Source organism: Pelophylax lessonae, assembly GCF_965119305.1.
Source record: "Pelophylax lessonae genome assembly, chromosome: 8".
Classification (NCBI taxonomy): domain Eukaryota; kingdom Metazoa; phylum Chordata; class Amphibia; order Anura; family Ranidae; genus Pelophylax; species Pelophylax lessonae.
The window spans coordinates 225,552,490-225,567,978 of NC_138775.1; the positions used below are offsets into that span (position 1 = coordinate 225,552,490).

General features: G+C 42.3%; 1 protein-coding gene across 1 annotated transcript in view; it reads right to left on the reverse strand.

Moving 5' to 3' along the window:
- NMNAT2 (nicotinamide nucleotide adenylyltransferase 2) overlaps positions 1 to 15,489 on the reverse strand; it is a 116,290-nt gene that overhangs the window by 39,915 nt on the left and 60,886 nt on the right. Inside the window, exon 2 of the mRNA XM_082264748.1 lies at positions 14,226 to 14,314. Within this exon, the coding sequence (XP_082120874.1) occupies positions 14,226 to 14,314 (89 nt within the window). The remainder of the gene's footprint in view (positions 1 to 14,225; positions 14,315 to 15,489) is intronic.

The following is a 15,489-nucleotide window of genomic DNA, read 5'->3' on the forward strand; positions in this document are numbered from 1 at the left end:
AGAGACAATGTGTGTTGTAGGAAGTTATCATGTAGGCACTTACTGCTCTTCATAATTAATATTGCTCATTTCAAGCTTGGCTCAATCAGAGGAGATTACAATTTGGGTACACACTCTGCACAGCAGAACTTCTGAAGTGCAGTATGGCCTGATCAGAAGAGATTTCAAAGGACCTCAAAGGAAACGTCTGATGTAGGAAGTTACCATGCGGGCACCCACTGATCTTCAAAAAATGTTTCTCATTTTTTCTAAATCACACTGCAAAAGCCCCTTCCCTTTCCAACCTAAAAGGGAACCTGGCAGCAGAGAACGGTAGGCTGTACAAACTAAGTGTCAAAGTTTTAGGTCCTCTTCAGCCCAACTGCTACATATACAGTACTATGCAAAAGTTTTAGGCAGGTGTAAAAAATGCTGTAAAGAATGCTTTCAGAAATATAATTGTTAATAGTTTATTTAATCATTTAACAAAATGGAAAATAAATAAACAAAAGAGAAATCCAAATCAAATAAATTTTTGGTGGGACCATCCTTTGCCCTAAAAACAGCATCAATCCTTCTAGGTACACTTGCACACAGTTTTTGAAGGAACTTGGCAGGTAGGTTGTTCCAAACATCCTGGGGAACTAACCACAGATTTTCTATATATGTAGGATGACTCAGATCCTTCTGAAATCTATTTTTCAAGAAATAATTTCTTACTGTGTTTTTCTGCCTTCTTGTAATGTTCTCTGTGAGCTCCTGAACCTCCCCTTTTTCCCCGCACTTCCGTTCGTTAAAATAACCAATGCACATCAGTTGTGATTATGTGCACTGCACTATGTACACTGCATATCCCATGATTCATAGTTTTTAGTCCATCTCGGGTGTAAGAAAAAGGGTGGCTATTTTTTACATACAGTGGGACCATGGAAAGAAAACATAGCCAACGTCTAACAGGAAGTCAGATCACAGCAAAAAAAAAAAAAAAGGAATTTAGAGATTTAAAGGAGGCTGAGAGCAACAAAATGTACTTTTTGAGTTGAGAATACATACTTGAGTAGTTTTTTTTTTTTTTTTTCCATCCAAAGTTTAGTGTCACTTTAATTTATTCAGTGGTATATATGGTCCAACATTGAGGCTTTCATAGAAAAAGTTGGGATTGCTCTATACAGAAGAGCCTTGATAAGGCAGTGTGACTTTCACATATATTTGGAAATGTTGTGTGACTAAAACCTTTTGTTTTCTCAAATATTTAAATTGAAAATTTGCAATCTACAAGCCTCAAACAGAAACAGAAAGGGTTGGATTTAGATAGCTTGTATCCAACCCATTACCAATATTGTACTGCATTGATATCATGCAATTTTAATCACATTAACATATATGTAAACAGGTAACTATTACCAAATTATTTATTTATAGTGGAAGCATGTATGAGTAATTTGGATTTAACTGTTAATATATTTAATTAATCTGTATAGAAGATCTACAATTAAATATAGAACAAGAAAAAAAAAACAATTAATGAAAACAGAAAAAAATAAAATAACATAAATCCTTTATTTTTAATGCACATTTTTAGAAAGTGGATTTTTTTCCCTGCCTAGTGTACTGGAAATTGTATCCACTTTACCACCGGAGGATTTTGCTGTCTTACGTCCAGGCCACTTTTTGCGATTCAGCACTGTGCAACTTTAACTGACAATTGCGCGGTCGTGCGAGGCCGTACCCAAACAAAATTGACGTCCTTTTTTTCCCACAAACAGAGCTTTCTTTTGGTGGTATTTGATCACCTGTGCAATTTTTACTTGTTGCGCTATAAACAAAAAAAGAGCGTAAATTTTGAAAAAATAACAATATTTTTCAAATTTTTTTATATGAAATTCCCCCCCCCCCCCAAAAAAAAATGTAAAAATCTAAATTTTTTTAAAATTTTGGCCAATTTGTTTTCTGCTACATATGTTTGGTAATAAAAATCACAATAAGCGAATTTTGATTGGTTTGCGCAAAAGTTATTGCGTTTACTAACTAAGGGAAAGATTTCTGTCATTTTTGGTGTTTTTTTTTTTAACGAGTAATGGCGGCGATCTGCGATTTTTTTTGCGGACTGCGACATTGCGGCGGACAGATCGGACCCTTGAATGACATTTTGACACTTTTGGGGGTACCGGTGACATTACTATAGTAATCAGTGCTATACATATGCACTGTTACTGTAAAAATGACACTGGCAGGGAAGGGGTTAATTTTATTGGAGAGGGAGGGGTTAATGTATGCCTGGTGTTTACTAACGTGTGTGGGGGGAGGTGACTGAGTGACACAGGGACAGATCGCAGGTTAAGCTATGCTGAACCCTGCAATCTGACCCTGTCTGTAACTTAGGAGATCCGCCCGCTTTGTTTACACAAGCAGGCGGATCTCCAAACTCAATTCCCCGACGATCGGGGAAGAGCAGCGGTGATCACCGCCGCTCCTCCCCTGGCCCGACTCCCGCTGTGACTGAATACAAGGGGCCCACTAGAGGAGGAGTCCAGCGACGTAGGTCTACGCTGCTCAACGGGAATGAGCCACTTTGCCGCAGTACAGTCACTGTGACTGGTCGGCAAGTGGGTATATATATATTTTTTCCATGCAAAACCCTTTCATGCGCTCCTCACTTAAAAGCTAGTTATCAATGGGGGCGCTTGACATTTTTGTTTAACACGAATACCCTTTCCTGACATCACTCTGCGATGGAAAATATCCATATTCCCACGTAGCCACACAAAAATAATACAGGAAACCTGGAAATTGAGTGGTTACAATAGGAAATAGAAACATTTTTCTTACCACCAGTCCTATTTAAATCAGTAAATACTGTAACCAGTAAGAACTAAAATAGGGGAAATGCTAAACACAAATAGAAAAGGAGATGATGATAGAAAGAGCTGAAGAGCAGAAATTGTGCAGCATTAGAAATGAAAGATAATCAATATGGAGTTGCACACTGACGATATCCAGCAGGAGGACCGATACGCATTAAAGAGAGCTAAAAGCATGATGGCAGAAGAAAGGGAGGTGAACTGGGTGCTCTCACAGTGAATGCAGCTAAAAGGTGAAAGGAATAAGAATGATAGACTGGTGCCTCAAAGAATGGGAGAATGTATACGAAGCCTGATCTGAGTCTGGAATTTAAAAAAAGCACAAGAAAAAGACAATTCAAAAGAATTTTTAGATCATTGCTCAGGGGATGGAGTCTTTACTGCTGGAAACTGCACCAGTATAATTGTCATATGGTAAAACCTGCATGAAGCAAGGTGTACATGGAGCAAATCATTTCTATTCCATTTAATTTTTATGAATTGTTATGTTAATGAGAGCAAATTTTTCCATTCAAGCATTGAAGCAATGAAATACATGACGCAGCTTGCAGCCTGGGCTATTTTAATACGAATATACGGCAACCAGATCTTTACACTTTACACTTATATTCTTCTGATACTGTAAAAAATTGCTGCACTGTTCCTTTAATTTTTAAAAAACAAATGCCTAATGCATAATTAAGTGTAAATGTAAGGCAAATTATACATACACCTACACTGAAATATGCACATAACAGTGCAAAACCAACAAATTAAAAAAAAATATGTGACAACACCTGGGAATGAATTAAAACGTATAAATGTATGTATGAAAAAGTACAAGGGCAAATAAACCAATACGCAATACTTTATAATGTGCAATATCATGCCTGTGTGGAAAGTGGCTCTTTAAATTCTAGAGGTGGTTTTTTCCAATCCCTTGTGTAGCACTACTTCCTTGGGAGCTGCTGGTGACAGGTTCCCCTGGGTTACCAATAGCAACAGCACAATAGTTTAGCGACTTTAAAGTGCTTGGCTCAGTCAAGAAACAGTCTAGGGGTTTTGGTTTTGTGGTTTTATTGAGAACCTGGATAGGAGAAGGGAATGAGTGGGATACTCCAACTTGAATAAATTATGCACAATTTGCTGGGACAACTGAATTTTGCTAAATGCGGCTAGGCCTCTGCTTCACCTTGTCAGTAGCGGTGAAGAAGTAGTTAATGAACTATTGAGATAAACTTAACTGTTCTGCAGAACACTCTTTAGGGCCCTTCCTGGCACCCCCTTGTCTCTATTCTTTAGGGTTATCTATACGGCACCCCCTTTTCTGTAATACTCTCTGTGTGAGCTAGCTCCTTGATCCCCTGACTTCACTGGAGTGGTCCCCCTTCCTGGGCAGACCCTTTGGCAAATCCCTGAGTACTCACGGACACTGTTTTTCCTGAGAGACTCTGCCAGCAACTCCATCGTCAGCTTCACTGGATCCTCTGCAGCTCAGCTCCACAACTGGTTCACTAGGCCGACTGCCTAAGACCACCTTCCTCATACACAGCAGGAGGAGAGACCAGTTGTCTGCCTCCTCCTGGGACTCTGCTTCCCCCAAATATGCCCTATCACATGTCCCCTCAGTATTTATGATCAATCCCAGGATGCATTGCAGGAATGCCCTCCCACTGGGACTCTGTCATAAAACCTGATGTGTCACTAGCTGGGTTTCCTCCACTGTCCAACAAGCCCCCTCATTGGATGCAGCGGGGACACTTCCTCAGACCCATTGAATTACACCTGGAAACATGTGACAGGCAAACTAATAGATCAGGCTCCCCTGAAAAGCAGCAGGAGCAATAGATGCTTTTTCCTAGCACCTACCTAGGAGGGTGCTACACTTGCCATAGAAATAGCCCACTGGGGAGATGAAGTTTGTGCATGTTTAAATCTCTGTTATTTATGATCTACTTCATCCGGTAAGGCTTCATGTACACATAGCCTAATATGACCACCGGCCACAGGAAAAACGCAAAACACGGCAAAATCGCATCGCAAGTTTACAGTGATTTGCAGGCTGGCAGTCAAAATGTTCCTATCCTGAACTTTATTCTTCAGCCTTTAGTAGAGGGAGGCTGAACCTTCCCTAACTGCAGCAGCTCCTAAACGATCCTAAAAACCTATGTGTACATTGATGCATAGGTTTTTATGGAGTTGAGTTTAGGAGCTTTGGCGCAAAAAAAACACCAAGAACTCCTAAACTCCAGTTTAGGAACTGTAGTGTACAGGAAGCCTTAGAGGCCTTCCTTTCAATATACAAAGCACTTTGAGCACAGAAGCACTTTGGAATGGAATTTTCCATAGGCACTAAGCACTTTGTCACTGTTTATTTCAACAGACATGTTTTTTGATGGACTCTAATATTTAGTTTACATGATATTGTGCATTATAAAAAATTTGATTATTTGCACTTGTACTTTTCATACATGACTCATAAGTTTTAATTCATTCACAGGTGTTGTCACATTTTTTTATTTAGAATTTGTTGGTTTTGCACTTTTATATGCATATTTTCAATGTGGGTGTATGTATAATTTGTCTTACATTTACACTTATTTATGGATTACGCATTTGCTTTTGAGATGTAAAGGAACAGTGTACCAATTGATTCACATTATTTATTGGCCTAGTATTCAGGATATTTGAGTTGCAGCATTTAGAATTTATTTTTTTCATATTCCTCTGATAACATTCTAAGTAGGTGCTAGGATTAGATAGATAGAACTAGTGTGTGTCTCAAGGTAAATTTAGTTGCCACCTTGTAGGCAGTGTGGCTGTGATTGTTTGTTAGGTAAAAGCATATTTTGCTCACTGTATTCAGTGCAGCTGCATTCTGCTAGTAAGGTCTGCTCAGTATGCTCAGCTGCTGGCAGTCTCATCGCTCCCTCTGCAGAGAGCTTGAGAAGTTTCTGGATGATAGGTGTTGAGCTATGCAGATGAAAACAGGAATATTGATACAGCCCTGGCCAACTCCAGAGAGGCAGGCTCTAAAGGCATGCTGGGAGACTGTATATATATATATATATATATATATATATATATTCTGTAAGCACACTGGACTCTGGGTCTTTTCCTGAAGATAATTAGTCTACCCTAGGGGATACGCTGCCCTTCCAGGCAATGTTGCTAGGTTTGCTGTCATGAGGCCTCAGGTGTGTGACCTGAGGGCCTGAGATGCTGAGACTCTAGAGCTAGAAAGAGAGCTGACTGAGGGGGGCTGTATGCTGAATACTCTGAATCGAGCACATGCAAAAAATGTGATTGACAGATATAAGTGCTTTAAACACAAAGAAATTGTGAATGCAGGGTTAGCCTCAAAGTAACCCTCAAACATAGGAAATGGGTAAAGGAACCTCAGTGTAGAAAAATATATATAGTGACTATACTATAAGTGATGTGTAAGATACACACATGGATAAATAAAATAGTTAGATAAAGTGCAGGGGCTAAGCTATAAATGTTCCATAAATACATATAAAGTTGATATATATACACCACTATTATTAATTATAAGCCAGTTCCTACAATTAGGCCATTAGGTCACATGCCGACCAAAAGGTCTGTGCGTACAGCCAATTTGTGTCATCTTCATATGTATATAAACCATACCTCTCAACTTTTGAACTTGACAATAAGGGACACCAAAGGAGGTGAGTGACCTGCAGCGTATAAGTGTAGCAAGGCAAAACATTTGGCGTGGTCAAACTATTAACAGTAAGAGGGGCTTAGGGGCAGGGCCACCTCTGGCAGGGAAGAGGACAGTGGTCATTGCTGGCGAGAAAGAGGATAGGAGTTACCACTGGAAGGAGAGAGGACAGGAGTCACCACTGGAAGTATTGAAGACAGGGGTCACCACTGGAAGGAGAGAGGAGAGGGGTCACCGCTTGCAGGAGAGAGGACAGGGGTCACTGCTGGCTGGAGAGAGGACAGGGGTCACCCCTGGCAGCGGGGAGGACAGGGGTCACCACTGGCAGGGGGGAGGTCAGGGGTCACCACTGGCAGGAGAGAGGACAGAGGTCACTGCTGGAAGGATAGAAGAAAGGGATCCCCACAGGCAGGGCAGAGCACAGGGGTCCCTGCTGACAGGAGAGAGGGCAGGGGTCACTGCTGGCAAGAAAGAGGGCAGGAGTTACCGTTGGAAGGAGAGAGGACAGGGGTCACCACTGGAAGGATAGAAGACAGGGGTCACCGCTGGCAGAGCAGAGCACAGGGGTCAATCCTGGCAGGAGAATAAAGGGGTCACAGCTGGAAGGAAAGAGGACAGGGATCCTCTCTGGAAGAAGGAAGGACAGGGGTCACCGCTGGAAGGATAGAAGACGGGGTCACCACTGGAAGGAAAGAGGAGAGAGGACAGGGGTCACTGCTTGAAGGATAGAATACAGGGGTCACTGCTGAGAGGATAGAAGACAGAGGTTACCGCTGAAAGAAGGGAGGACAGGGGTTACCACTGGAAGGAGAGAGGACAGGGGTCACCGCTGGAAGGATAGAAGACAGGGGTCACCGCTGGCAGGGCAGAGTACAGGGGTCAAGGCTGGCAGGAGAGAGGGCAGGGATCACTGCTGGCAGGGAAGATGGCAGGGGTCATCACTGGAAGAAGAGAGGACAGGGTCACAACTGGAAGGTTAGGGGTCAGGGGTCACCATTGACAGGGCAGAGCACAGAGGTCAATGCTGGCAGGAGACATGGCAGGGGTCACCGCTGGCAGAAAAGAGGACAGGGGTCACTGCTGGCAGGAGAGAGAAAATGGGTCACCACTGGCAGGATAGTGGACAGGGGTGGCTGCTGGCAGGGCACTCAGCGTAGCTCCCATTTCTGCACTGTACATACACAGCCTGAGCACAGGCAGCAAGATCTCTTTCTTGGCTCCTCCCCACATAACGCAGAGATGAAATCTGATTCTCTCTCACACAGCTACGGTCTGCACTGGGTGTAGCTGGCGATTATGTTGGAATTTTGGCATGTGGAATTCTCTGGTCAGAATGGCAGTGTGACTGTAATCAGCAGCTACACACAGTGCAGAGCACGTAGCTATGTGAGAGAGAATTGGATTTCAGCTGTGGGGGAAGAGCCAAGAAGGAGATCTTGCTGCCTGTGCTTAGGCTGTGCATGCACAGTGCAGGGATGGAAGATAGCCAGGCACACCGGCAGGTGTGGAGTGGGATGCTTTCAGGGGAGAGGTTGCCACAACTTACTGTAAATCTGGAGGGGGTGCAGCCCCCACACCAGCAACCCCCTAGATCTGGCCACAGTACAGCAGCAGGCAAGAAAATGCCCCCCCCCCCCAATGAGATTACTCTACCTGGCAGGAGCCGCTGGGAGCCAGGAAGCAGGAGCCAGGGTCAGGGGGCAAAGTAGCGCTGCAGACAGGAAAGAGGGCAGAGCTTCAAAGCCCATCATTGGTTGCTGGGATGCACTCCTAGCAACCAATGGCTGTAGAGGGGAGATGATTGGGGAGAAATTAGAGGCAGAACAGTTGACAATAATCCTCACTGGGTGCAGTGTGTGATAGCATACATTGCACCCATTGAGTGTACACTACTGATTAAAGCCCAGTGCCAGAACTTGTTTCGGTACTGGCTCCGGGACTCCAGCCCTGACCTGTAAAACCTGGGACAGTTGGGAGGTATGTATAAACTTTTTGAGTAATAAACTAGAACAGCTTTTACATCACTCCAAGCTCCTGCATGTCTGTCTGTTCTCCCTGCTGCAGCAGCTAATCTGTTGACAATGGGGAAACAAGTGATCAATTCTCATTACTGAACCTTAAATGTATTTTAAAAAGGTTTGCATACAAAAGAGAACAGTTAACAGACATCAGGGAGAAAAGTGGTAGGTATCATAAGACCAGATCTTCCACACCACTATCAAATAGGCCCATCCACAACCAAGAAAATAGTAACAAAGTTAGGGTGCCAATATAATATTACATTCCACTAGAGAGACGAGTAAAGGTATGACTCCCAGCAATCAAACACCTAGGGAATAGGCAATACAGAAACCCAAAGTTTCATAGAACGCAACAAATAAAGTAATCAAAACAGCACCTGGGGTTGACCAGTGTGTATGTAATACGAGCAATAGGGCCGGGACAAGATTCAATGGAGCTATCACAAGAACCCTCCTATGCAGTATTCAACGTTAGGCCTGCCCAGGGGTAGAGAAGGTGGCACAAATGAAATTAAGCACACCAGGAAAACCAAGAGGCAATAGGTTGGCCCACCATCTATGAAGCATACATTTCTATGACAAAAATGACCATGTATTTTGCCTATGCAGGGCAATGCAAAAGAGGTGCTTTGATATCCCCTTTCCAATTCCTTCCTTCCTTTCCTGCTCCATTCAGCCATCAAAAATTAAAGAAGACATTCCTGTGTAAGTTCCAGAACAACTTTATACAAGGCTGAGTACTGATGCCCCCCCCCCCCCCCCCCCCATGTAAAAGCATCCAGCCAATTAACAGGCACCACTATACTTTCAGCACATGAATGGAGGGTCGGGAAGCAAAAGTAAGGTGAGTAGCCAGGGAGGGGGAAGTGTAGGTGACCCTGTTGCTTTGTCTTGTGTGGACAGGGAAATTGTTCACATTTGGCATTCTCAAAGCTAATTAAAGAGGGTGTAGCACTAGTTATGTGCTTACTGTAGTGGTCATGCATACTGGGCACACGAAAAGCCATGTGTGTTGCAGTCATTTTGTTCAGTCACAAGTCTCTTATGCCATTTTGTCATAAGAAGACACAGCTGCTGTGACCTTCCCCCCTCCCTTCTCCTTCAATTTATACAATTCACAACCTCTTAGTTGCATGCCAGAATCTCCTTATCAGATCAGGACAGAGGCAGACCCTCTCATGCCTATTAGCCAAATCCACATTTCCGTCTGGAAACTCTAATAAAAATGTCAGACTGAAAGTCCAGAGAAGGGCAACAAAGTTAATAAAGGGAATGGAGGACTTCAGCTATGAGGAAAGGCTACAAGCACTGAACATATTCTCTCTGGAGAAGAGACGATTGAGAGGGGATATGATATCAATGTACAAATACCGTACTGGTGACCCTAGCATAGGGAACAAACTTTTCAGTGTAAGGGAATATAAAAGGACTCAAGACCATTCAGTAAAACTAGAAGAGAAGCAGTTTAACCTTAAACTGCGTAAAGTATTCTATACCATCAGAGCGGTAAGGATGTGGAATTCTTTTCCTTAAGCAGTGGTATCAGCAAGGAGCATCAGTTTAAAAAAACTATTAGATGGGCACCTTAGAGACCACAACATACAGGGGTATACAATGTACAATTGACACAAACAATTATACACACACTCATCATAGGTTGAACTGGATAGACTGGTGTCTTTTCTCAACCTCACTAACTATGTAACTATGTAACTCAACAGGCCTGGGTACTTGTTATGAGTACGAGTTATAACAGATACCCTGTCGTAAATAACTCAGCTGGGGGGGAATGGCCAATACACTTTCCTGATTAACTGGTTATTAGCAAAGACTCTAAACCTTCAGTATATGTCACAACAATGAAATAATAACAGTACAGCCATAATAAGGACATACTTTCCTCAGTAATTTGTAATGTTTCAAATCCAAACACCCCTATGTCAGAACATATAGGAAACCAATGAAACCTATTAGCCTCCTAGGTAAAGTAGAAATATGAAACCTGTCATATTTATATTAATTCCAAAGCAAATTTCATGCTGAACAATAATATGCACGTTAGCAGAATGTGTCCTGTAGGTATTCAGAGATATTAATACCTATAGAAAACTGTATCTGGGACTTGGTCATAAACGTGGTGATATCTTATCAACCACCCTCTTATACCGGAGGATTGGCCAAATGGTCTCTGTCAACAGCCCCCTTGATGTTAAGAAAAGTGGAATGCAACCACATTTTGTGAGCTCTCATGTACCATCAAACCAAGGAACATCTGTTAAGTTATTACAGCCAATATATCACCTTGCTCATTGACTGAAGTAATCTGAACCCAGGTTTTGCAAGTATTCTTCATTTTCAACTCCTTTTTATTTCTCTGTTGCATTATTGTCTGTTTCTTTGTAACACTCTTTTTCTGTAAATATTTTATTTGCACCTTTTTTTTACCTTTTAATCATTAACTACCTCAATACTGGGCACTTAAACCCCCTTCCTTCCCAGGCCAATTTTCAGCTTTTATCGCTGTTGCATTTTGAATGACAATTGCGCGGTCATGCAACACTGTACCTAAACCAAATCTGTGTAATTTTTTCCCCACAAATAGAGCTTTCTTTTGGTGGTATTTGATCACCGCAAGTTTTTTTCTTTTTTGGTGCACAAATAAAAAAAGACCGAAAAGTTTGAAAAAAAAAAAAAAAGTTTTTTTGTTTTATGTTATAAAATTTTGTAAATAGATATGATTTTTCCTGCACTGATGAGGCCGCACTGACAGGCACTGATGAGGAGGCACTGATGGGGTGGCACTGATGGGGTGGCATTGATGGGGTGGCACTGATATGCAGCACTGATATGTGGCACTGATAGGTAGCACTGATATGCAGCATTGGTGGGCACTGATAGGCAGCGCTGATGGGCACTGATAGGCAGCACTGATGGGCACTGGTCGGTGGCACTGATGGGCACTGATCGGCAGCACTGATCGGCGGCACTGATAGGTGGCACTGATGGGCGGCATTGATGGGCACTGATAGGCAGCACTGGTGGGCAATAATGGGCACTGGTGGGTGGCACTGATAGATGGCAATAATGGGCACTGGTGGGCAGCACTGATAGATTGCCATCCCTGGTGGCCATGGTGGGCATCCCTGGTGGTCATGGGTGGGCATCCCTGGTGGCTCTAGTGGCACTCCCCCCCCCCCCCCCAGGCTGCACTGGTAATCAATGTTCTGATTACCAGCACAGACCCCCCCTGTGATCAGTGAGTAATTAGTAAAACTCACTGATCCCCTGGCTGCAGTACAGATCGTCTTCTTCTCCTCACTGACAGGATCTGTGTGAGGAGAAGAAGAGATCAAAGCCGTTACAACGGCTGTATTTACATTACATGACGGCTGTGATTGGACACAGCCGTCATGTAATCAGGAGGGCCAATCACAGGGCCCTCCTGCCAAAACTTGTTGCTCTGTGTCCGAGGGACACAGGCACATCGAGATTGTGCCGCTGTGCATGCCCGCGGCGGCGCAATCTCGCTCCTTCTGCAGGACGTTCGGGAACGTCCGATCAGAAGGACGAGACTCCCACCCGGCCGTATATGTACAGTGGCCGGGTTGGAGGTGGTTAAACAATATTTTGAAATTATCTGAATATACTGAATATACTGAACCTGTCTGTGGTGACAGTGTGTGTACAGATGTTAATTTTAAAATCATAATTGTACTGCTAATCTTGTGAAAGTTTCCAACTCTTTCAGTAAAAGCCAGTAAGGGCTAATTGCTTAGGTACCTTAACCCAGTGACAATCGCTCTCAGTCTGTTGACACTTAGATTGTGGTACCGCAAGCTGGAAAATCTTTGTGCAGGGTGAGCCTGAGAGTGTCATTGTTGCATAATCAGTGACAGCGTGCTGTGAGGTCGACCAGTCCTTTGTCACAAGTTGGTGAGAAGGGCAGGGGTTTGACACCACATTCATCACCCTTACTATGTTATTTATATAGTTATTTATAAAATTCTAAAAACCAAGGCAATGGTGTGTTGTTGCTGTTTATTAATCATTAGGCATACATAGATAATAAACAAATATATTTATCAAAAGTTAGTTGGCCTCAATGTAATGACAGTCTGTTATATAAAACAATAAAGTAGTATTAAACCCTCAATGTTTTTTTTTTTTTTAAAACATTGAGCAAAATAAAACAAACATTCCCCATGTGTTAAATGTCCTCGTCCAGCACTTGCAGTTTCCAATTTTATTGCTGCTGGCTCCTGATATTTCAGTGCTGCTTCCCTAAATTTCCGGTCTTCACAGGAAAGAGGTAGGAGTGGACAGTGCAGTGAGGGGGAAGAGGAGGGAGGAGCAGAGGAGTGCTTTGCCAGTCTAGGCCAGGGGTTCCCAAACTTTTCAGACCGCGACCCCCAATATTAGATTGCTGACGACCCGCGACCCCGACCCCTCCCCCTCCCCCTCCCCCTCGTATGTAAGATTTGCGATTTGGTTACATACTGACAGAGCTAAAACAAAAAGGAACACAATCTCTAAGCCAGGCTATTTTATTAACAAATTATGGACAAAAACAAATACATCCATAACTGTGAAATGCTTACAGACAGAATACGAACAAGCTGCCGACCAGAAATGAAGTATTTTCTGTTTCTGTTGTTTCCACTGTTGATAGGAAAATGCGAGTGATGGCAGCGGCGCCTCTATCCATGTCATATAGTGCGCGCTCCACTCCGCACAAACACTTGGATATGCGCTTCATAAAAGCTAACATTTATCTGGTTAACGTTAGAGTGAGCGGCCTCTTTCTTTAAACAAATTAGTTTAGGCTTTACAATAAATATTGTTTATGGGCTAATTAATGCCACAATAATTTGTTTATTTTATTGGCTAATTGTATTTTTCATTTTTGTTTTGCACTGAATACCATTGAATATTTTCATTGAATGCATTAAATATTTGCCGTGCACCGCTATGCCAGAAAAACGTTAAGAGCCACCTATTTTTTTTATAATAAAGGGTTTCTATTTCCTATTTACGCGAAATCTACAGACGCAAACAGACAAATTGTAATAAAATAAAGACCTAAATGTGTATTTCAGGCTTTTTTTTTCACCACAGTCTGAAAGAAGACATGTTATTGAAGACAAATATCCAAAAATCTCAAAATTGACCAGTAAAAAAAAAAACAATGTTTTTGCCTGCCGTGTCTCGCATTAACTCGCATTAAAAATAATAAAAAAAAGTTTCTGTAAATCATCTCGCGACCCCCCGCTCCCCACTCCGCGACCCCCACTTTGGGAACCACTGGTCTAGGCTACTGGGCTGTGTGTTATCTACTGATGCACACAGTGTAGGAAGACACAACTCTAGGCCCTGCATGCAGGGGGTGGTTTCATAGGATGCTGCAAGAGGAATGAGCCACCTTAAAACAGGAATCCTAGGGCAGCGGTTTTGACACCAGCTTAGACTGAAGCATAGGCAAGGATGAAATGATACTCAGTAAATGAATAAATCAGTAGCTGAAAGTGCTTAAAAAACTGAGGGCTTAATTGCACTTCAATCATTAAATTAAGAATGCTAAATTACTGGGTAAAACATATATATATGTTTATATATATCATACTATCAAAATCCCAAAAATTCCTGATGACAATAGTCATATATTTTTTTAACATGCAGAAAAAAATCAGACTGTACCTGCTTGCCATAGGAGTCGTGCACAGGAGAGATAATTCCTCCAATTACAATAAACTTTCCAGTCTTGTGCAGGTAATCTCGCGCTCTCTCTGTGAACAGTAAATAGATCATTATCAAAACAAAATCTAAGACAAATTTTCTGAGTGGTAGATAAATAATTGCGCTAAGTATTATTAATTACATAAAAGTATTAAAACACATAAAACAGCAGCTACACTAATCATATACTGACAATATGTGGGTAAAATAAAAAATGTAAATATGTAGCACTAAAACATAATATTAAAAAGTCCATAAATAGTCCATATAAAAGTTTCCAGAGATCCCAGTGAGAGAAATGCACAGCAACCAATACTGAGTAAACCAGTGACGTAGATCCGCCACCAAGTAAAGTGCCAAAACACGCTTACCAGATGAATGTAATAGACAGGCATTCAAGCTATAATTTGTCAAAGTTGCAGACCACTGTCACAGGGTCTTCATCCCAATCCACTTCTCAGAGGGAAATCTCATGTATATATACCAAACGTCACATCAGATCAGGAACCGCTCATAGAAAGAAGATATAACTCCTCATAGTGTAGTATGTAATCAATGTACATTTATTCAGGTAAATAAGAATACAACTCACAATGAACAGGGGGTATCGGATCATGTATACGCCGACCTGCGTGGTTCCGGATCTAACTGACAAGATGGCCGCGGTTGTCCTCTACTGCGCATGAGCGTCCAGGCATCCAATCGGGAGCGGCCCAACGCGTTTCGTCATACGCAAATGACGTCTTCTGGGGCGCCCCTGAAGAGGTCATTTGCTCCGATACCCCCTGTTCATTGTGAGTTGTATTCTTATTTACCTGAATAAATGTTCATTGATTACATACTACACTATGAGGAGTTATATCTTCTTTCTATGAGCGGTTCCTGATCTGATGTGATGTTTGGTATATATACATGAGATTTCCCTCTGAGAAGTGGATTGGGATGAAGACCCTGTGACAGTGGTCTGCAGCTCTGCCAAATTATAGCTTGAATGCCTGTCTATTACATCCATCTGGTAAGCGTGTTTTGGCACTTTACTTGGTGGCGGATCTACTTCACTGATTTACTCAGTATTGGTTGCTGTGCATTTCTCTCACTGGGATCTCTGGAAACTTTTATATGGACTATTTATGGACTTTTTAATATTATGTTTTAGCGCTACATATTTACATCTTTTAAATATGTAGCGCTAAATATTACACTTTTTAGGAGTTAGCCCTTGACA